Genomic DNA, 24530 nt, shown 5'->3' on the forward strand with positions numbered 1-24530 from the left:
ATACTTCATACACATTTAATGTCATGCTATCAATGTATGGTAAAAACCTAAATATTATCTTCCCTTGCTATTACTGTCCTTTGATTTGTGTCATAATTATATTTGTTTTACAAACATCATAAAACAAAGAACAGAGTCTATGAATAGCATCAGTGAAGGACTGGTGGGACTGCTTTATTCAGGGTTTTCAGCATATACGTTAGTCTTCTAGCATGTGGGCCTTTTCACTTACCATATGGAATGACTGTGGCAAAAATCCAGAGCAGACATGATCTGTCTGAAGAATTTCCTGGCCTCTTTAGGTGTTAACCTGCCTTTCTTCACCAAGTAGTCAAACAGCTCACCACCAGACACATGTTCTAGCACAAGGTACCTGAGAGAAAGAGGGGGACAGAGGGAAATCAGTCCAGGAAATAAAGATGAAGCAAGGAGCACATCTCATACACAAATAGAAAAGAAAGATTTCACTTATAGGGACGGGAACAAATACCAGTGTCTCCACAGAGCCACCAGAAAAGGCCCTGAAGAAACAGAGGAAGCTCCTGACCTCCAAGGTCTGTGAGAACTGAAGCAGTGAGTTTCACAGCCATTACACACAGACAAACGGGCAGACTTATATCATCATATCATGTTGCATGTTTATTTTTGTCATCTGTAACATGTCCCCGCAGTCACAGTGTGAAATGTACCAACAACATATTACAACGCATGTGAAGAGTTCTGGCCTCCACTGCCGCCCATTGAAGGGACAATGTAGTCGTATTTCACTATAAAAAGATGGAAAAGTTTTGTGAAAGCTCTTAGACGTAAGGGATCAGGAGCTGAGGTGCAGACACTGTAAGCTTCTGTGACAGTCTTTGTCTCAGCACTCGCTTAATCAAACGAAAGAGACAGAGGAGAAGGAGGAAGAGAGATAGTGGAGGATCTCATTGCTATACAGGACTGAGGCAGAAGTGAGACATAACACCCAAGAAAACCCTTAAATAAAATAAACAATACAAATAATGATAATACTGCTAACATCATCATCATCATCATCAACGACTACCGCAACAAATGAAAATAAACAAATAATTGTAATAATGGTAGCCAGTTACTGCTGCTAAAGTTTGGTGGTTTGGAGCACTTGCGTGTGTGTGTATGTGTGTGTGAAAGCATCTAAAACAAACAAAGCAACAACAAACGACTCCATTAAGAAGCAAGAAGGAACGTTAAGGAATAACGCTGTTAAATTAAGGATCGATTAAATGGGAATAAGAGGGGAGTAAAAAACAAAACAAACAAACAAAAAATGTCTGCTTCTTCTTCCTTCCCCAAACAGGCGCCTACACACACAACCCTCCCCGCCATCACAGTTCTTCCGGCCGCTCCTCAGGTGGCCTTCACGTCTGTGTGGCTGGGCTCGTAGGGGAGGCGGTCTGTTCTGGGGCTCCGAGCGGGTGGGGAGGAGATGAATCTCCGCTGACCCACACCTAAAGCTGCATCTGTGGGCTGAAAGCCAGCGGCGCTCTGGCCCTGCCCTGGCTGACCCGCTCGTATATCCTGCGCTGAGACTCCCTCCATCTTCACTCGGACAAATTGAAACTCGGACAGGCGGTGAAATACTCTCTTCCTCCTCTCTCTCTCTCTCCCTGATGCGGATGTGTGCGTCCACATGCTACTCCTCAGTTTCATCGATTACACTATAGTGTTGCAAATTGTACTCAGCCACTGAGCATATGCTCACTAAACAACTCCAAACCCTTAATGGCAAAAAAAAGATGGCGAGCCCTCACCAGCACAAGCAGGTGAACACACGTTAACACATTTACAAAAACAAGGACATTTGACTTGAACTGCATTCGGCATTTGCACAGTTTCCGATATAATATGACCAAATCGTAAATGCTATTCCACTGAGTCCTGCAGTTTGCCCTGTTATTTACAATAACAATGCATTTTAAAGGGGCACTCCCCCTACATTACTTTCTGTTGGTAGCATTATTCCGCAACTGTTGAATAACATTTTCTGTGAATCTAGAAGGCAGCTTTATAAAAGCTGCAAAAATAAAACTAGTTATGTCATCAGGGTTAGAGTACAAATGGAAGGCCTGCTTTAATAAGTGTGGGTGTGGAGTCTGAACTAAGTGGGCTTTTACCAGGCTGGGAGGGTCTAATAAAGAGATACTAGCCAGATGCATTATTGGAATTGTAGTATTCAGAGCTTTACCCATGATCAGGTCAGCGCATCTCGGGATAGGACAGATGCAGCTAATCCTTTTTTAACGGGTTTCTCGCAAGTACCCCAACTTAATGCAAGTGCAATACTGAATCAGTGGAGTGCCGCTTAACATGAACTGCTATACACTCTGTTCATGCATTACTTGTAAGATTACAGTATTTCCATCATAAAAAACATTTATACATTTTCAGCAATGCAAGGATGCAGAGAACGTGGGCCTCTGAACAGCCTCATTGTTGCCTAACAGTAGCTCAGCCAATAAGAAGAGGTCTTTCAAAGGACTTCGTCTTGCACGTGTTACAATTAATCTTTGTAACCTCTTTAACGCTGCAGCAAAAAACCTGACATAAAACAGCTCATAGCGACACCATTACATCAAGTGTACTCATGTGCATTATGGACTCTTAAACTACTGAGCATTTTTTCAGCGACCGTTTTTCATTCTCAAAAGCATAATTTATATCGACATCATGATGTGACCGTTCATTCGTTTCGAGCGATGAAATATCCATAAATAAAACATTGGTGCGCTATGTATCAAACTCCTTCCACCTCTCCCTCACCTCGTGTACACACACATGCACACCACTTCAAACAGCTCGTGGTAGGATCTGGGCCAGCACCATCATAAAACTTAAAAGCTCTGAGACTGCTGGCTCAAAACGTGCTGTATGTCTATCAGTTACTGGCTTTCAAGTGGGGAGACTGAGCAACAATCTAAACAACATTCATTTGGAGACGACATGGACGATGTGAGGCACCGAGTGCGCCCGAGTCACTGGTGACACGAACGTAAAGCAATTTGTCTTCTGTGACACTACTAGTGAACAACTGTCAAACGTGATGAAGCAACCGACACGAAATGTGATTTTAGTAATCCAATTATAGGATGAATCACAATATTCGGATGACATGTACAGCGCTGCATGTCCAAACTCATTTGGCCTGTAAGCTGAAGATGAGAACTAATTGAATTTGGTTGACAAACAGCCCTCTGCAGATCAGGAAGGCTACCACACACTACTGATGGGCTTGTCACTCACTGCTGTTAAAGTTAGCTAATAGATGTGAGTGTGTGCGGCCCCGGCAGCGGACTAATGCGGCTGCCACTCTCTGCGGCTAATGTTTCTTAATGCAATGGCGTCGCCCCTGATAAGCGTGTCATGGTGTTTACATTACGGAGACTTCCTCTCCCTATTAGCAGTCCCCTAGCGTGCGCGACCAAATTAAATGCTTCATGCCAATGCTAATGGAGCATCCGCCCCTCCAAGGCTATCATCGTTGCCCTCCCATCACAATACACCACTCAAGACTGTTCTGCGGGCCAACAAAATGATCTGTGGGATTTTAAAGACTGCTCTGGCATCCAAAAGAGCACTTGGTGGTAATGATATTTGTGAGCCACAAAAGTTTTTACGCAAACTTACAATCAGTTACTGTGTGCAGTATGATTTAGTGTATTTTGCATAAATCAAACCTGCTAAACAATCCACTGGTGATACTTACAAGTATTTTTTGTTTTCGTAGACATCATGTAGCTTTAAAACGTGCGGGTGTTCTATGAGCTTCAGAATAGCTATTTCTCGTTCCACCTGTGTGAGAGAGGGATTGGTAGGGAAAGAGGGAGGTAGGGAAAGAGGGAGGAAGGGGAGGGGAGAAAAAAGAGATTTGATTAGTGAAAAATCAACACAGTCAAGTTCCTAAAAGCACCAATTGTCCTGATCTGCCCTCTTAAACTGCAACGTTCTTCCCTCTGCTGCCAAAACTGAAGTACCGGGGAGACAAACCGAGTGACCCCAAAACAGCCTGTGATGAGTTCTTGCCAGTCGTTTTCCTGAGGTTACCTGTGAGGTCACTGTTAGAGAGACAAATCTGAGAGGCAGCAATCTGTAATAACACAAGACACAACCAACATAAGGGCTTAAGAGGAATAAGTAAACCAACGGAAGGCGCTGACTGGCACTTTCTACTGGCAGAAAAGACTGGAGATAAGCTCTGACCACACTCTGGTTGGCATCCAGGCCAGCGAGCACGGCTATCTCTGCTGGAAAATATGGTTTGCTTCAAAAACTGAAGGAAAACAGGTTGCCTTTGTCTTATCTTCTAAAAATTGTGTCCTCCACCTCTCTCACAAACAAGCCTCGCTGCATACTTTGCAATCACATTTCATAATCCCACGGTTTGCTCGAGGTAAACATAAATCAGCTTGGCTAGATAAGAAACATGAAGTACAATAAGCTGTCAGAGTCAGACATCCCACGTTTGAACATTTCTGTCCACTAAGAGTACAGCCAATGGGTGACTTGGGGTCAAAATGTCCACTCAGGTACATCAACATCTCCCCGAGGAGGTTTTTTCTTCCTGCAGTCAGCCTGAGACAGCGGCACTACATATAAACACAACGCTGTGTCCACAACAAGCAGATGGCTGAGTCCACACAAGTTTCTAAGTTCTTCTTCTTCTTTTTTTTTTGCTTACAGAGCTGCTGAGGGACATATACAGCGCACCGTGAGACCAGCAAGAGCTGAATTTCACCAAAATCGAGCAGATCAGTTTGGATTTGTGTCAGCATCTCCGGAGGTTGTAGTCAGCATGTACAGCTGCCACTGAAGATCAGCATGGAGCCCACTTCGACAGAAGCCGCCGCTAATCTTCAGCCCCCCTGTGCTCCCGTGCTCCCTTGTGTGTTGCGGTTATCTGCTCATCCTGCTCCTCCACCTGTCTTGTCCATCCTCTCCTCCGCCCTCTGCGTCTAGCTCTGACTGACAATGACGGAGATGAAAGGACAGTGTGTGTTAAGGGCTCCTCTGCCTCTATTCAATCTCATCAAAGTCAATTTCACTTTGTCACTTGCGTGTGACAGCCCTCACGCTGCTTTAACGTCACACTCACTCTCCTCGTTTTCTGAACGCTCAAGTGGAATAAAGTCAAAACTCTAATCTGCCATCTAACTATGTTTTTGTTAAACTCCTACAAAGCTGCCTGCTTGACTGGGCGTAAAATCAGTTTCCTCCCCCTTAATTATACTCTCACATTGTTTTCCATTTCAGAACAGCTTCTATTAGTGATTACTGTCAGCTCAGGTAAGTATTGTACCCTATCTTGACACACTTTTGATGATTATGTTCTGCCCAAACAGCAGCATCCCCATCTCCGCTCCTTATCAAGAGCAACATGTCGCAAAGTGGATGATAAAAACCTGCTGAGGTAGCTCACATTTAGTTACTGGGGAGCAAAAAAAAATGCAATGCAGTGCAAACAGTGTTGGAGCCGCAGCCAGGAAAAAGTCATGGGAGAATGTAAAGCTAATAAAGTTAGGCGCCCAGCTCGTCTAAAAAAGGGTAAAGTGGTAAATACGTAATTAGCATGGCGTATCAGTGGGAGTAACAGCGAGGCTAATCAGGGCTAATCCAGAGACTAATGAGCGCTATCAGCAGCACTACACCGTGCCACTCTCTCACCTGAGGCTAAGGTGTGTTGTTAAGAATGAGCCCGTGGAGGCCGGCAAGCTAGCTAGCTGGCAGCGGGGCTCCCCGCAGAGAGACTAATGCTACCCAGGACTCAGGGAGAGATGAGCTGTCGAAATGCTACAGAGCCAGCAGCTGGCTTCCTAAGCTTCCTTTAAGCGCCTCCTTTTAGTTAATTGAAATAAGAGAAATGAGGCTTAATGTGAAGACTTAACTGTACAACTGCCTGCTTATTGCAAGATTAGCTGTTGATTAACACACTCATGCAAATCTGTGGAGCAACCCTTGCTCTTTCTAGCATCGCGAAATGCAACAGTTTCATTTAATAGCCTACAATAATGAGTCAAAAGAAATAATCGATACATTTAATGCACACCTCACTTGCATCCACCTGCAAAAGGTGGAGTCAGGCCTATAGGTTTTTTTGGTGCATGGATTATTGCAAACGGTAATAATGCATGCATAAAACAACTGCATTTATACACACACACAGTGTGCAACTGTTGGCTCACTCCTTATCAGAGCCTCGAACACACACATGCAACACCTCCATAACTTCATGCTAATATAAATGCCAGGTGGCCCTCCTCTCTCTTGGCCTGGCTCCTGTACGTGGCTCCGCACTCTCTCATTAAGTTTCACATCTGTGAGTGTGGACAGTTCCCTCCATATCTCCGTGGCGCTTCATTAAGCCTTTATTAGCAGGCGCTTGGACAACGTTCACCGAGACACACGCACACACACACACACACACACACGGACAGATGGATAGGTGGTCAGATGAACACACACCTTCTCTTTTCATCTTTCTTGTGTCTTGTGTTCCACACTTCAGCATAGAGCCTATTTGCTCGGTTTTTCAAAAAACAAACAGGGTAACAAGAGGAAGAATAGGCAGTGGAAAAAACACCTCATCAGAAACCAGAGGTTGAACGAGAGCACAAGACTGACACTAATCCAAATTGGCTATTTGACTGGGAGATAATTTGACTTGTAAAGTACGGTGGTTATCGTTGTGGAGTGGACATCATTAGCAGAAGGCGTCAGAACAGGAGTCTGTTGGTGGATGGGCTGATTGGCAACGCTTTGACCCACCAGGTTTGTCATATCCTGGCACTCTAAATGCATAAATAAGTTGGAACTGCGGGGGTAATTCTACAACTAGACAGTTGCCTGCAAAATAAAGAAAAAAAAAAGAAGCTGTGTGATGAATGATAAAACATGACACTGAATTCTTGTCCTCCAAATTAAAAGCATTTAATTTTGATGATGTTTGAAAGTACATCTAATGTGACACATTTCTTGTAATTATGGTGTAATTTGCAGGTGCAGACGGTATTTTATAATAGAAAATTGAAGGGGAACTGTGAAGACTGGGGCTACATAGACAAGTGAGGCAAAGCAGTCCCTGCTGCGCACATGTGTCATAAGAGCCAGTTTAGCATAGCTCCGTCAGCTCGCTATTGATTCTTCAAATTACAGCCCTGGATCTGAATGGCTGAATGGACGAGCAAACAAATGACATCAATAATGCCATCACCATGGGTAAGAGTCCAGTAATAGAGGACAGAGACCAAGACAACCAGGCGACAACAAAGACGCAAAGACATTAGATTCATGTCACACATGTCACGGAGTGACCGAGCAGAGAAAGCGGCCCAAAATCTCAGAGGGGAAAATATTGGATCACAGGCTCTGTCATCTCTCACTCTCCACTTATTGAATCTCGCGCTCGTTCTCCCGCCTCTCTCTCTCTTTCTTTCTCATGCGCACAGAAGGAAAACACAGACATTTCTGTCACCTCCCCCAGGCGAGCGAGTGAATGGTCCCCTGATACTAAGATCTGAGGATCAAAGTCAACAGGGCAGCCATGTGTGTAATAAAAAAAAAAAAAAAAAACGGGGGTGGCTAATGTTAACATGGGAGCCACAGTGCATGCAAGAACTGCCGGATGGATAGAAAAACCAAGGAAGAAGGATGGGTGAATGCAAGAGGGATGAAGCGCAGGCCATGTAATTCTCCGCAATGGAGAAGACTAAAACAGAAATGCAGACGAGACAGATGGAAAGAGAGCAGAGTGGCACTGCCAACTCGGCCTCCCCCCCTGAGTTTTGCAGCCTCTTTTGTTGCTAATTAACACAACACAGGGAAGGGATAACCTTTTTAGCAGCGCCATGCACCGAACAGCCCACGGAGAGCAAAATGATATAAGGCGACGAGGCGGCCGTGTGAGGAGCTAAAAGCATGTGACAATCAAGGAAATGAGAGACCACTGCACCTGCATGCTTCATCCTGCGGACAAGATATCTAGGGCAGTTGTCTAGAATGAATTTATTTCTGCCATCTTGCTAGATCTTTAGAAGCTTTCCCAGTGCAGTGAATCACAACATTTTACAGTGTATGAGTCACTGGATTTATGGTTAATACATTTTGTTTCCAACATAAGACAATTGCAGAAAGGCTGAAAGGCCAGATATTCTGTGGACCCTCCTTATAGTCTCTATCCTTCTTCAGCATGTCCTTAACATTCATGACATTTTCTTTTTTTCTTGCACTCCATCAGCTTTATTTCACAAACTCATCACAATTTATGATATTACAGTTTTTTTCTATTTTTTATAGATACAGATGATTTTTCAACCTAATTCATAAATGTATGCTTAGGTTAACTTTCAATGAGATATAATGGTCTACACTTAAGGAATTCTTATAAAAATAACACTTTTCTGAAAAGTCCAACATGATTAATTTAGCTTTTTTGTAGGTCATGATCTTTATTCTTTGACATTGTGAATAAGCCCAAATTGTATCTTATTCGTTTGATATTAAGTTTAGCAAATAAAAACTTTAAAATCTACCAAAACTATAACTCAGAGGAAGGGGTGTAGGAGGTTAATAGATCAGGTGACATGTGGGCGACGGAGAAATAAGGAATGGGCGGGGTAATGGCTGGAGAGAAGGGGACGTGGGTCCAACTGTCAGTGAGCAGAAGGGGAGGAGACAGCACAGCTTGGCCACTGGCTCGCAGACAAAAACCAGTCAGCTTGTCATCCATTCATACTTGTGACATGTGGACACATTAACGCATGATGCACACGCGCGCACACACACACACACACACACACACACACACACACACACATACACACACACACACACACACAACAGTGATCATGGCAAGCCATGAGCCACCTCCATCCATCCATATGTCGGTCAGTGAGCCAGTAGGGCAGAATCGGTGTTTTATGCCAGGAACAGAGGGTAGCCAAGCTGGTGTGTACGCATGCATGTGTGTATCTTAGTGTACGTGCTTGCACATGCATGTAAATGGTAAGGCTTTCAGTGGCTGAACAACGCTGTATGTGAGTTGTTGTAGCCGGGAGGGAAGGACACAAGTTTCAAGGGCAACAAACACACAGATGCACAGTCTACTTGTTACACCCTGGTGGAAAGGCATCGGTCACAAGGTCTGTCCCAAGGTGTGTCTTCACATGCTCTTCCTCTGCTTGGTGTGCAGGGCATGGTCACTGCCTTCCAGAGGACATTAACATGTGTTCCTGGGAGAAGCTGCTTATCCAAACTTGTTTTTGAAATTGACGGAGACGGGCTCGGGGTGATGGATTTAATAGCATTTGGTGAGGGAGTGTGTGCGTTAGGTAGCTGTGTTATCTCCCTCTACTGAGCCCGTCCCAGCGAGAGCAAAATAAAATACAAAATAAATATTTGTATGATTCCATTCCAGTCAAAGCGGTTGAACTGAGAAAAAAAAGTAATATCCCTGTGACTTTCATCTCTCTCTGTTTTATCACTTTTCTCGCCGCTCAGCGGACCTCACAAACACACAAATGTGTGCGCACATGCACAAACACACTTGGATACACAGTCAGCGCAGCAGGTTTTTCTGATAATCACTGTATCAGTCATCCTTTGTGAGAAGGAGGTAAATTCCCTACACGGGGGAGTTTGATCAATGCAAGAGACATGTAAATCGATCTGGACGTAGTCTCTGGTAGGCCACTAGTCCTTATCCTTTATCCATCTCCCACCTTTCAAATCTTACTCATTACCCCTTCCCATCCGAGACCAATTCTAACCCCCCTCCCCCTCTTCCTCCTTCTCTCCTATCCTTCATTTATTTTCTGTTTCTTTCATTCTATCTCTCTAATCATGTCTGTGATGCGTGCCTGTGCTTCTGACAGATCCATCAGGCTGCCACTTAGACCAGTGGCAGGCCACATCATTTCACAGTAACAGACATGTCCCTGGATAACCTTGGTCGTAATAGAGTCTAATGGCAGAGGTCCTGCACGCCGTGAGGTCAAAGGGTATAATCATGACCCTCGTCACACCTACTGCAAGGGCTGATGGGTGGGATGGAGTGGGATGGGCTGGGCTGCAGAGAGGGTGAAAGGTGTGTGCTCGGGGGTATGATGTATGTGAATGGCCACATCCGTGCAAAACCCCTCCGCAGGATGAGTGATTTATCAGTGACGGGCAGGCAGCGGATCCCTTTGGCAGCCATGTTTTTGTGTCGGCCGTCTGAAGAGTCTTTTTGTCACTCACTCCCTAAGTGAGGGATATTTCATACGAGGAGGTTGGTGAGGTGACCTTGGACTGTGTGGAGATGTGAAATGTGGATTAATGAACTGGTTTTCACAGACTGGAGAGAGAGCACAGGGCAGAATGTAATGATTAGATCTAAAGGTCATCTATAGCAGTTATGAAAGCGTAAATCTAACAACCTACAGTCAACTTTACTTGAATGTGAGGTAGATGGAATTGTTTCTTAGGTGCAGCACAGTAAAGATAAAATCAGGTCCTCTAAGGATGCAGGAGGATTTTGTATTAAAAGCCATCTGTTTCTTGCAGAATGTGTCTTTTCCTTGCTGCCAATCTTGAATTAAAATACCTATGATGTAAATTTGGCTGATTGAAATCTTGTCTGACTGTATGAGACCAGAGCACTTCTGTAATTTAAAAATGACAAAATTCTAGAAAGAATTATAGAAAATGTGAAAATCTTTGCTAAGCATTCATTTATAGAAACACAAGTGTTCACAAAGTAAACCTCTGCTACAAGATTATTTATATGAAGAAAAACACAACATGGACATTCAACTGATTGATGAGACTTGAAGGAAGGTGTAAAATACGGCACAAGCCAATCTAACACACTGGTGCAGGTTTTGGTAAATGTAATGTTATGTGCAAACAACTTAAAGAGAGTGAGTAATGAGTAATGAAGATTATTAGTGCAATAATTCAGGCGGACAGTAGTAATTAGCTCACAGTGATTCACTAGTTCACTAATTATCTCCACATATGAATACATGGCCTATTCATGACACATGAGCCTGGTCAATAGTCAGTCGGGCAGAGGAGTCAATACCAGACAGACAACAGGTCAGTAGGTAAGACTGGTCAACTGAAACAACTCAAATTAGCAACTTTGTAAATAGGTTGAAAATAGCTCTAATAATGTAATCAGGCAGTTTTTTCAACTTCCGCACTTGTTAATTAGCTCTTACACTTGAGCGTGAGATACATAAAAGGCACACTCTTGTGCTCTTGTGGTACTCTATATGAATACTAATTTACCCTAAGAATGATAAACCACATGTGCAAACATACGGTGCATATATGTGTTGGCGTGCATGTGTCTGCGTGTTCTTGAGAGTGTCACCACAACAGGGTCATTAGCAAACAATCCCCACAGGGATGTAGATGAAGGAGCCGACGGAGCTAAAAGTGTCTCTCTTTAGATGTCCGACACATTGACCGCAAAAAGCCCAAATATACAACAGGATCTGTCCCAAACTCATTAACGGCGCCAAGTCTGAGCCAATTTCCCTGTTTATTTGCAAGGGCTAAAAGTGGTAAATTTATGCCTGATTCATAAATTAATGTAGCCTGTGCATAATGTTCAAGCCTTGTAGGAAGCTAGTTAACAGCATAATCAAGACATAAAGCCATGTGTTGAATACTGAGGAGCTAATAGACATAACTATAGTTCTATGAGCACATGCATCCATTTACACAATAGAACTGGCTCTGTCCCAGGCAGAATATAGTAAATACTAGGAGTATTAGTATTCACTCGTTCGTAGTATTTAGTATATTAGTGGCAGTGAAGTGGAAGTTCTCAACGCAAAGTGGCTTATTATTGCAGTATACATTTTTCTTCACATGTGTCTTTTTATAGTACAGTGACAACATATAGTGCGAGGTACATTTTGCACCTGTTTACTTTGGTATCTGTGGATTCCAGTTCACAGATCAGTGCATGAAACTGAAATACGAGTGGAAACCATGCATGCAGCTGATAAATGGCATATTTTTAGGCATCATTATCAGGTGCGTGCTTGGCTTATACGCATTAAATTGCCTCGGTTTGGGACCGAGCACAATTTCTGTGGACACACAGCCTGTGTGCTTGTAAGCGGGCAAGTAAGCAGCATTGTTGGTAGTGCTCTTTGTGACATGCTTGTCCACAAGCTGTTATTCACCCCACAACCCTGCCTGTCTGATGTGAGACTATTACAGACCATATCCTGCAGCGAGAGGACAGACAGAACCTTAAGGGGAGTTGAGTGTGTCTGAGTGTGTGTGCGTCTTTGTTGACTCTTGAGCAACTAGACAATGGTCACGGAGCTGTCATTCATGGTGTCACTTATGGTACGTGTGACTCGCACACACAGATACTTGTGCGCACACGCACACAAACACATATGACAGCACACACATACTGTAAGTATAAGCAATGGCAGTTACAGTGATGCCATGGTATATGAAATGACATATCACAGCATTGATGTTGGCAGTGAGATGACAGTTGTCACAAACTGTGACACACTTCATTGTCCAAAAGTTAACGTGTCACAAAGCTCGGTTACAGTCCCACACACACACATACACGCACACACAAACAAGCACGCACACACCAAGACTGAACGGTAATCGTATTAACATTCACTCTTTCTACAATCCCACAATGCTGTACTAGCAAAACATTTTTCCAAAGCTTCTTTGTATGTATTTGTGCATTTATCTGTGTTAATGAAGACAAGGGCAAGGTGCTGCAGGTGCATCATATCGCACATTAAGGCAGGGCACAGGCCAATATAAAGCAGAATAAAATCACTCACTAACACATGCTGTCGAGATGCAGGGCACTGGAAGCGTGTGCCTTTAAATGGAAGCAGCATGATGTAAAAACAGATGACAAAGACAGATTTGGAAGTAAACTGAGTTTATTTTCCCTCTCAAGAGGGCATGATGCACCTATTCAATTATCAGTCCCTACTCAAACAAGACGGATAAAAGATGATCACAATACCCAGAGGCTGAGAAGAAACACGCACAAAGTACACTCGAGTGGGTCCACAGGTGATATAAAGAGGTAAGAAATCCCAGTGCAAAACAAAGAAATAAACAAAGGCATAAAAAGGAAAACTGAACTTTGAAGGGGAACTTGGCTGATCTCCCCATGAAAGCATCACTCCACTTAAGGTTAGAGGAATTGGATAAAATGTGCCCTCCGCTCACAAAGGAAAAGCAGGGAAAAAAATGAGAATAAAAAGCGACACCAAAGCAACAGCAAATAAAAAAGCAAACAGAGATTTCTCATCTCGCATGACAACACAGCGGCTTCTGCCTTTGAAGAGGAGAAACAAATGCCATCGGTTTAGACGTCTGTCTGTCTCCTGTCGAGCTCAATGGGGGATCCCGCTACAACTTGTGTTCCGCTATCCTCCTTTCCATTATTTCCTCTGCACTCCGTCTCTGTTTTATCTCGATAAGACATATGAGAGGTAAAATCAGTCAAACAACGCTGCGTGTGTTTGATGAGCTTTGTCACCACAGCGAGCAGCAGCACTAACGCTTTTACGCGTCTCTCCTGGATGTGTTAGATCCCAAACTAGCAGGCAGAACTGTGCAAAACTCAGTGTTGGGCGTCTTCAGTCAATGATCTTGAGCATGAAACGCGATGTGACACAGGTAGGGCTGCCAGCCGACATTGCCTCACAATCTCCAAACATCTTGTGCCGCGTGGGTAAAATCTATTCCCTGTTTCCGTTTCACCAGAGCGCCATCGACACTCAATAAAGACTGGGAAAAAACTGGATGTACATTGATTTGGGAGAAGTGATTGGAAACCAAGTTAGGATGCAGAATGCTTCATATTGACTGATAACAGATAGGGCTTTGTAAAGACTTACAGGTTCGGGGAAATCAATATTATTATTTAGTTCTTCACAGAATTTCTTCAGGGGAAAAATGACAGAGAGAAAAAACTATGCGACACTCACTACATTTATATGCACACTAATATGCCACAGTTCTGTTTGGATATACCTAATTAAGCCTTAAAAAGCCTGATAAAGACACGCTGTAAATGCTGGATTTCAGGAGCATTCTTCGGACATGTATACAGCACATTAAGAATATAAATCTCAAATGAGGTTTTCACCGCAATTCGCAACACACAGCCTCTTGCCAGTACGCAACCAACAGTTTGCAGGGCTGGGGTAGAGATGAAAAGCCCTCATATCTGGTTAGAAGGAGAAGCACAGCTACTTTTAAACATTATGAAAGACCTGGATATCAACAGGTTGTCTTTTTTTGGAATAAGGACAAAAACTTGAATACGTTGTGCTTGTAAACATGGTCAATTGGAAGAGGGACGCACTGATTAATACTGTGTGATACAAGAAAGGGGGTATCACTGGAAATGTATTGTATTGAATTTCTCATGGTTCTGTAATATAGTTAGAATTGACTATATTTGACTGACCTCAAACGAAAGAATGCTACTATATTTCCTGATTTCACTTTATTGCAAGAATCGAAATTAATCCAACATTTTAATGCAAAAATACATCAACAGGCAGAAATGAGTGAAAGATGCAGCAAAAGCAGAGCAGAGAGAAGTCAGCCTGTTAAGATCAAACTGTGTGCTGAGCCCCGGCTTCTGGCTCAGCGCCGTATAAAGCTGATGGATCAAGGCGCAGGGGCAAAACATATGAAACCCATTTATTTCCAGGGGTGTCGGCGCTGTCTCTGCGACGCACGCACACAACCGCGTACATGCACGCGACATAAAGTTACAGAGGCACGTGTGCGTGTTGGAGGCATTTCTATATCCAACCCACTCGCGGCACAACAGAGATGGCGGAGGATGGCCAATCTATAATCATTAGGAGGGAAGAGCGGAGATGGCGGAGAAAGAAAGCTACAGTGCTGTCAGTGAGGTGTCGGGATAACAAGATTAGACCTTGTGTGATTCATCTGTGGCCGTGGCTTTCTGCTCCTCACCCGCCCACCGCAATCTCTGCCGGTTGGTGGACTCAACCTTGCTTTTTCTCTGCCTCTTTAGCGCTAAATTGTCATCTTAGATGCTGCGCATTTAAAAATTGGACACCATTGTGTCATCCAGTCATCCAGAATGAAACTTGCTCTCGTGTTTTGCCACTTAGGCTGCAGATACAGATGTACGGATTATACAAATTATGTGCTCACATTGCTTTATTTCAAAAAAATGTCCTCGTTTATGCACAGAAAAGCACACATTTAAACAGTTATGAACTTTTTCATTAATCAGAAAAAGTATGGAGCCTTGTCCTTATATTTCAGGCCGTCTTAGGTAATGCAGCTGTCCACCCTGGCTCTGCCTCGTCCTCGGCTCTTACATGCGGTGTCCTTAGCATAGCGCTTCAATTATTTGCTTCAGGGGGCAATTATACTGCATGCCTCTCCATCTCCAAACTCTCTTTTTCTCTCGCTCACACGCTCATTTCTCACTGAAATGTTGTGACTGACATCAAGGACAGAGTCAGCAAACCACAAGTAACCTCACCACGCTAAAAAAAAGAAATACATCAGAAACAGCGTAGCTATGTAAAGACATCTACTTCAGAAGACATCCATCCAAAGTGTTCTAACTTCATGTTCACCATCCTTTTCTAACCCTTCCCACACACACACACACTCTTCCCTCCCCTTCTATCTGCCTTCATCCTGCACTTCATCCCTCCTCTCCCTCTCTTCCTTTCTCTCTCTCTCTCTCTCTCTCTCTGGGCTCGGGGACAGTAGAGTGACTTTGAAGTTGTGCTGCTTCAGGAGGAGAGAGAGTCACTCTGGCTAATTAGTTGTCCTTATCCCAACAGCAGCAGCCGCCACCAGCTCACTGGCTCAGAGGGAGAAACAGAGCCGGCATCGACTGCAACTACCAACTGCTGCACGCCAAAGATACCCGTCTCCCTCCGCTAGTTGTTAGTGCTAGGGGCTAGCAACAATTTAACGCACCCCGAGACTAAACTGCGGATTAGAGAAGTTGCTCCACTCGGCATAATGATGGGTAATATGGTATGAAATATAGTACAGTGAATCTTCTGCTCTCAGGTAAAGCTTGTTAGACCATAGTTGACTGCGGTGGCAAGATTCAACCATTAGTTTTACAGCAAGTGCTCAGAGGCACTGCAATAACAGACTCATGGTTACTCATTTAAATCACACATTTGTCAGTTTTGGTTCTGTTCAATAAAGGCAAAGATCTTGCAAGACTTTTAACAATTAGACATTTTAGCGAAAGCCTTTTTGTGCAATGAAATGCAGAAGGTTTTCTTAGATTTTTCTGGCCTGATTCTGGCCAAATTCTCATGACATAAAGCAGTTACAGGGTTTGTCACACTCTTATCATGGATTTAAATTATGTTTATTTTTGTTTTCTATTCTCAAGAGCGGGCGAGCAGCTCCATTTTATATAAAATCCCTGCTGCATCACAACAGATCCCTCCAATTTGACCCTCTTGTGTGCAAAAAGAGAATGTTTCTCACTTACCATTTATCATTATTAAAAGTCTCGGTTATTGCGATCATACGCGTGGCAACCGTTTGGCCATGCCATGTGTGTGAATGTCACATGAACAGTTCAAGAACAACCCGCGCTCGCTCCTGACAGGAAATGTGTGTAGAGACGTGGTATACCTACTGAGGCGTCTGTGTTATCTCGTCTCAGCAGGGTTCCTCACAGCATGTCCATCTCTCTCTTCTGAGTTTCAGGAACATTAACTACCCTCTCGAGATACACATATGCTCACACATACAGTGTTGTTTCTGGGCTTCTCTCTGTATCAGATCGCCACACTGCGTTCTGTTTGGCCTCAGTGCCAATGACTGCTGACATACTGTCATATGTGCACATACTGTGTATTCTCTTTCTGTCTGTTTCTCTCTCATCTTCTGAAACATGACAGGCAGCCACTTCACACTGATGGAGACTCTTATTACTATTCAACTAACTCCATTGTTAGGTTTTCTGCTCCGAACTGAACCAAAAAATAAAATAAAATAAATCCACTGCGCTGCTCTTGCTCTTTGAAGTAGTCAAGGCTCATTCCCTGGCAACAAACTGACAAGAAGTTCATAGACGAATTCATTATCCAAGACAATTCAATGTCTTTCTGGTCCAGAGTGTCATAGCCTGTGGGGCTGTGGACTAAAGAGTTCAACATTAGTTATACAAAGTTCAACACAGAGTGAGCGGAGGAAAGACTTCTCTGCCAGACATTCTGAGACAATTAATTCAACCCGTCATCTCCTCGCCGCAGACCCCTGACACCCAAGGCCGGCCGGGGGAAGGACAGACGTAGAGGGATGATATGCGTCATGGAGGATGTGCTCTTGCACATACATATGTGTCTGTATGACACACGCTCACACATTCTTATGAACTCTTGTGTGCAGGCACACATGCACACATGCACATACGCGCAAGTGCACGCATGCAGACACGCACACACACACACACACACCTGTCCAGGAGAATCAGACTCTACCCTAATGGCACCATGGGGACCCAAGACATTAGCATATTAAAAGGTGACATTTCCCAGTCTGAGCCTTGCAGTAGCGTGCAGCCCGATCACTCTGACAGTCTGACAGCCACACAGGCAGGCCGGAGAACAGACACATCAGACTGTGGAGTGCAACACAATGGGAATATGGGAACATGGCTGGATCTGAGTCAGAAAACACCTGTCCAGCCGCGGTAAGAGCCTCAGCATGGGAGAGCAGATTCGGAATCTGAGGCCAACGTTGTGCCAAGTGTGTGTCCTTAGCAACGGTGTGGTCTAATGGGTCATGCCTCCTAATTTACTGTATAGGTGCAAAGTACATTGGTGCAGAGTCTTTGAGTTATAACTGAGACCTCAAGTTGCTTTATATCAGAGGCCAGTGAACAAATCAGCGAACACACAAAAACAATACTGCATGTTTAGAGTACATCGATGAGAAGCCTGTGTTAATGGGAATGACAAAAAACACACACATATGATCACACACATCATTTCCATACAAGCACACAGATCCAAAACCAAAAGCACCTGATTCACGAAATGAAAAGAAATGTAACTGCTGCATTCAGTTTGAAAGACACATTATTTACATGATTGCTTATAGCTGATGACTTTTGGCATCCACTCTCAAACTTATTAGACAGAAAACTGTCTCTTTCAGAGGAGCTCAGTTGTCCCTGGCTTCTATATGAAATCCCTGCTGGCACACATGTGAACACATGCCTGCTGGCACACGCACGCACGCACGCACGCACGCACGCACGCAAGCACGCACGCACACACGCCAGGGGCCAGCAGTTGAGAGAAGTGTGACAACGGCTGAGTTCAGTAATTGGCTCTGAACTGCAGCTTCAGCAAAAGCTGTGGTCCTGTGGAAAACCTGCCAGTGTTTGGCATCTGTTACAATCATTTCCGTCTGCAGGACAGCCCAATGTGAAACACCTGGGTCAGGACACTGTCCTGCTACCGTCCCCTCTGCTGTCACTTGTTACAATGGTTCCAGCGACTACTTTTGCTATGACTAATAATAACTCTGTCAGTGCACAGGCAACAGAAATGACCTGTGTTTCCCTCCTGAAAATATTACACTGTATGTTGAGCAGAAATAGAAGCGGCTTCCAGAGCACGACAGCAATAAGGGAGAAAAAGTCCTGGGGACCCAGGCACAGCAAGGGGCTGATTAATACCGACTGTTTATCAAACAGCAATATCCGAGGACAGAGAGCTTTTCATCTAAAGTCTAATGACGCTGCTGCAAGAAGTGATGCAAAACGTAAGGATTTTCCATTTGCAGATAACCTGTGCTGCGAGCAAACCCTCCCGCTTCCTGCTTTCCAGCTCATAAGCAAACAATTACAGTAGGTGCTCCTCTCTGCGTGTGTCCTGTGAAAGACAATTTTCAGGTTGCGGCGTCTTGTTGTCATCTATCTTCCTGCTCTCTTTGCTTTTCTTTACAAGTGCTCCATCAACACAAGGGCCAATTTTGCAGCGTGCCAATTTTGAGCGGGCACTGAATGGAGCTGCCCAGCAGGAGCCCTGGGACGTAATGAGAAAAAAAACATCCTTCATAAAAGGGGCTACGTGGGTAACAGTAAAATTTTAAATAAATAGAGTTGTTTCACCCAGAATATTCTGACATGTTTTGCAGTGAGAAAGTAGTGATTATAGTTGCAGAATTGCTTTACTGTTGTGTTACTCCAAGGTCTCCTGGTGGCTTTGACGCCTGGCAGGAGAGCCAAACAGCTGACTCCTTCAGTTCAACAAGGATGAGACTCAGCTGCTTCAAACACCCACTGTCACCAACTCAGCCAGTGATTCCACTCCTCATGAGGCTCATTATGATAAATCGCTCATATTCAAACATTTTTGCAAGATCAGCCATTGGTTTATGTAGAAATGCAAAATCCACTCTTTCTAATTTTGATTTTGGAAACTCTAGCTGGCAGTCAGCTCACATTTTCTGCGTCAAAGAGGTGGCTCTTTCAGGGGCACCACGGCTCAATCACAATGCAAATGTAAAAAAAAAAATTCTCTAGCACTTCCTTACTTACATGTATTTGAAAAGACGAAAAGGGAAAAGAAGAAAAGAGAGTGCAAACTAACTTTAACAACCTCACTTTCAATCTGAAAGCCGCTGAAAGCTGGACACATACCTTCATTAGTACCGACTCGCTGAGCTTCTCCCGGTTCACAATCTTTATGGCGACTTTCTGGCATGTTACACAGTGGACTCCGAGCTTGACCAACCCTGCAGAAACAAACAGGAGACATATGCTTTTTTAGGTCAAATGGGTCAAACACTTCATAGATGCTGCAGAATAATGGAAACACAACGTATTCAGATGAGACCGAGAAAGCAACCAGTGCATAATTATGTAATGTACCGACTGTACAATGCATAATGCAGTGAGCACATTATTAAGCTACATGTAAGAATTAAGCTTTTTTTCAGTCCACTAATGTGCATTGACCAGACTGATGTAAAATGGCTCATGACTTCATGTACAGAATGCTGATAATGACTTCTGAAGTGTGGACAGTTCCTTAAATAAGCTGCCCTCTGGGGTTTATTTGAGTCATAAAGGCAGTAAGTGAGTGGGCCATTTGTGTTATTGATTCCTATAATGCACTAAATTGCTGTGATGCAGTCATGTTGAGTTTGCTCAAACAGACAATAAAATGTAGCAGTAACAAACAGAGGCATTACAAAGCCAAAGGTCAGTTGCTGAATGGGATTCTTTATTGATCGGGGCCCAAAAATGGTTAGAATGAAGCAACAAGGAGAGTAAATTAGCATATTGCATTTCAGCAACCCAGCAGAAAACATCACCCTTACTTCTCAACTCAAACACACTGATGCAGGCGAGAGACTTGAGTGTTTGATACCAGTCTGGTCCTATCGGGACTAGCTTCTGCATTGGCATTAGCTCTGAAATCAAAATCCACACATTATAAATCCTCAGATTTGCTGCAGAACCGCAAAAGCGTCTCTCCTGCTTTGCCACAGTGAATGTCCCCAGGTATCCTTAGTTAAATGATCCACCGCAAACAATGCCGAAAACAAGCAGGGATGCCCCAACGAGTGTACAGTTACAGTGGAACAAAGTGTTGTGTTTGTGTGTATTCGATACAGCGGAGCCATGACGACACCACCAATCCATTTTCTGCCAGGGACCACAGAGCGGCACACACATTAGAAAGATGTTTGCATCAGATAGATTACTTACAAACTGGAACAAACACACACCCATACACAAACAAATGTCGGCTCTTTATTATTGATTTCCCCAATGGCCCCACAGTGCTGCGGGGATTTGGAGACGAAAGAAGATGATTTTTAACTTTGTAAACTACAGCATTTGAGCTCTGTAATGGCCTGGCACACGGAATTTACAGAAATATCCAAGTGGAATAATGCGAAGGCTTTGATTTCTTGCCACTCTCGTGCTGGCAGAGATGAAGATCAAGTTAATAAGTGTTACTATGATGTGCCTCAGACAGAAATGCAGTCACTATAAGAAGCGCGTCAATGGAGAGAAGAAATACACTTCATCAAACTGGCTGGCTGACATGAACCAGACTTGCATGGGCCTCTGGCTCGCTCTCCCACTGTCTCTCACACAGTTTGATTTCTACATAAACCAGCAGAGGAGGGAGAGTCAATGGGCTTTGAGGAGGCGGTGAAACTTAGGAAAACAAGCCTTCTGACACCAGAGAAACGTCAAGGAGGCGAGAGGAATGAGGAAGGGCGCAAGCATCACTGGGAGACAGAAAAAGAGAAAGAGGGAATAAGTAAATAGTGAAGAGCATGTGAAAGATGAAGGGAAAAAGCAAAAAAGATCGAGAACCAGGGATAGCACATTATTCAAATGACAGGCCACAGATAATTAAGCAATAATGGAGAGCATTGTGTGGGAGTGAGGCACTGGCTTGGGAGTTGAGGGGCCGCGGGGGCCGAGAGTGGAGACACATAGAGGAGAGGAGGCGTGTGAGAGAGAGAGGGCGAGAGAGAGACATACAGAATGATGGAGAACGAGACAGAGATAGGAAGGAAGCAAATGCTAAAAAGAGGAAGATGAAAGATGAAGGAAGATTTAGAAAAGGGAATGAAGCAGTTGAGCAGGAGGGGGAACAACAGTCAAACCCATTAGCCCTGTGATGGTAATCATATGTTAATGGCTGCTATAGAGAAGCTCATAAGTCATGATAAACACATTAAAGAGAAAATATCTGCCTGCAAACACGTGAAAAGTTAACTGGATTATTTGCCTCACTATCCATCTTCCTCCAGTGACTGTGTTGTCATGAGCAGAGGGCGCATTAGCGAGAGGGAAATGTGCACGGGAAGACAGCACATTATGACTTTACAACCACTTTGTGTACGGATTGAAATGAACTCTTAAAAAGAACTTCAGTACATAATGCAAAGTGACACAAGGCATAAGCCTCTGTTATACACCATACATGGAAATCATGCCTTGAGCACAAATTATAGAATTAATGGTCATGGCAAAACACAGCCAACTTACAAGTTTAAATTACAAATAAGCCTGCAACAGATAAAAGTGCCCCACTGGCCAAAATCAATGCATATTTGTCAGTTTTTGGAAAAACTGGCATCATTTTGGTCTCAAATGTAGCCACTGGTGGTGCAATAGCCTGCAAATGTTGTGTCTGACATCCCTAAAAAGTACAATGTTTCTCACAAATCCACCTGAGGAATATCAGGCAAGAGGAGTGTTGATATCCTGTAACATGATCTCTTAGTTCTAAAGTCCTCAAAATTTAAAGTTTCCTTTGAGTGTTGGAAGCAGCGTTGTATACACACATACTCATACTTACTGGTTTTAGTCAAAACCATAAAATATACTAATGCACATAGGTGCTTTGAGCTAAATGCTAACATGCTCAGAATGGCAATGCTAACACGCAACACATAATCAGTGGGTGATTTGTAGCTATATAGTTTAGAGAATATTTTCTGCCCACATGCTTAGCTCATCTGTACATGAGCCAGTTTTCATGCATATTTAATAGTCTGGACAGGAATCAAATCCAAGCTAATTTTTCACCTGTCTTTGTCTTTTTGAAAAATAAACAAAGGTCAAGCTGTCCTCCTGTTCTTTTTGATGCCATTCTGGCCACAAATTCACAAAGCCGACAGTGCTGCCTGCATTCCCGTGTGGAGGGAAGGGGAGGGATGGCCAGCAACAGGGGTGACACATTTTGGCCATTTTGCTAACGAGGGGGGTCACCCCTCATCCCCCCTCAAATTACCTTATGGATATAATGTTTGTCATGTTCAGCATCCTAGTTTACCATGCTAGCATTTGGAGTGTTGTCTGTTTGAAAGTATTTTGCCATATTCCAAAATACTTGGAAAAGTTGCCAATTTTGACCAAATGATGGCGCTAGATGAAATGTCAAGAGAACGTGTCCACAAAACTGTCAGGACACACTTTCACTCAAGGTCAAAAATGTCAATTTGATGGTGGATCACCAGTAGACTTCATCCTCAGTGGGTCATGAATGTATAACATTTCATGGCAATCCACCCAATAGTTGTTGAGATATTTCAGTCTGGACCAAAGCGGTGGACTGACAGTCACTGCAGGTAGCGAGGATAAAAATGGCTGCATTTTATACCGAAATCAGGCACTGAGATATATTCCCACTAACAGAGCCAAAAACAAGTCATCATGTGTGGGCAACACACAGTACTTGTACATAATTTCAAAGTGTGCACTAGAGTAATTTTTACCAAACACGAATGTACGGTAAAAGAAGAAACCCGGAAACTGTTTTCAACCCTGAGTGGAGAAAACAGACCGACGTAATGAATAAAACAAATCAGACAATGAATAAATAAAAAAAATCTGTCGGCTTTTGGTTTGGCTGAACAAAACAGTATTTTGTTTGAAGTGCAGGACTGGAGATACAGAGACATGCTGATGAGGTGTCGGGTGTTGCCCATCAAACCATTAAAACCTCTACAATAAACTAATGGTTTATCCTTCTGGATGATCGCTCCCTGCTAGTATCCAAGCCCAGCATCCTCTTTCCAACAGGAGATACGTGTAATTAAGGCCACAGGATTTTCTCACAGTAATTGCATTGTGACTTATCTTGTCTTAAGTGTGTTGTAGTATCTAATTAGCCTCTCTATGACCTTAAATCAACCCATCTTCCACCCCTCTGTAATGTCCATTGATGATGATTGCCTGATGCTCCTCCACCTTTCGCCCGTCTGTGACGATACCCCAGAGGAAACCCTCTCAGCTCTGGGTGAACGCGCTGAGCTGAACCTGGAGCGGCAAGGCTGGAGGGGAGGGGTGTTGAGGAGACACCCTGGAAGAAGCAGGGGTTTCGTCTGGATCTGGCCGGGGCTGAGCAGGTAGTCTGTCTTTGAACATAGCTTCAAACGTAAGGCTTTGACTGAGAGCACGGAGGATCAGAGCCTCACGGGGGGAAGACAGGCAAGATTACCACTACAGTTGCCAGTGTCTGTGCATGACTGTGTGTGTGAGCATATGGATTACAGTTCATTTTAATTTGATCTCTTGTAGTTGCCTTTGGCAGCTATTTAAAAAGAGAGTATAAAAACAACTATTTCAAATGTTGTTTTTTCAACTACATGTTACGGACATCCATGCAATAAAGCGCATGTGTACAGCTGGTATCTTTGTGAGTATAGAGCTGATGCGTAGGTTTGAATTCCCTCTCTGGGGAGAAGGACAGCACTGTGCTCTGATTAAGTGTCACATGAATGTAATTTATTAACTGGACCAGGAAGACACTTGCAGGCCGGTGTTGTCACATACTGTACACCTAAATGCTTCTCATTAACACACATATGGACAAAAGCAGGCTGCGCAGCTGACCTGAGTTTGCAACACCACTGAATCAGCAAGCGCATTGATTTCTCCTCTCCTTCGCCCTCCTCCCAAATCAATAGCATCAAAAGCGCTCGCCTTCACAACAATGTCA

The 24530-nt window shown here is 43.7% G+C and overlaps 1 protein-coding gene across 1 annotated transcript in view; it reads right to left on the reverse strand.

Moving 5' to 3' along the window:
* The window catches only part of LOC121607907 (serine/threonine-protein kinase BRSK2), a 158218-nt gene that overhangs the window by 43687 nt on the left and 90001 nt on the right, over positions 1-24530 (reverse strand). The window contains exons 2-4 of the mRNA XM_041938939.1: positions 19697-19791; positions 3728-3813; positions 233-373 (exon numbers count right to left, since the gene is read on the reverse strand). Of these exons, the coding sequence (XP_041794873.1) occupies positions 233-373; positions 3728-3813; positions 19697-19791 (322 nt within the window). The remainder of the gene's footprint in view (positions 1-232; positions 374-3727; positions 3814-19696; positions 19792-24530) is intronic.

The sequence above is a fragment of the Chelmon rostratus genome, chromosome 6, assembly GCF_017976325.1.
Source record: "Chelmon rostratus isolate fCheRos1 chromosome 6, fCheRos1.pri, whole genome shotgun sequence".
In the NCBI taxonomy this organism is placed as follows: domain Eukaryota; kingdom Metazoa; phylum Chordata; class Actinopteri; order Chaetodontiformes; family Chaetodontidae; genus Chelmon; species Chelmon rostratus.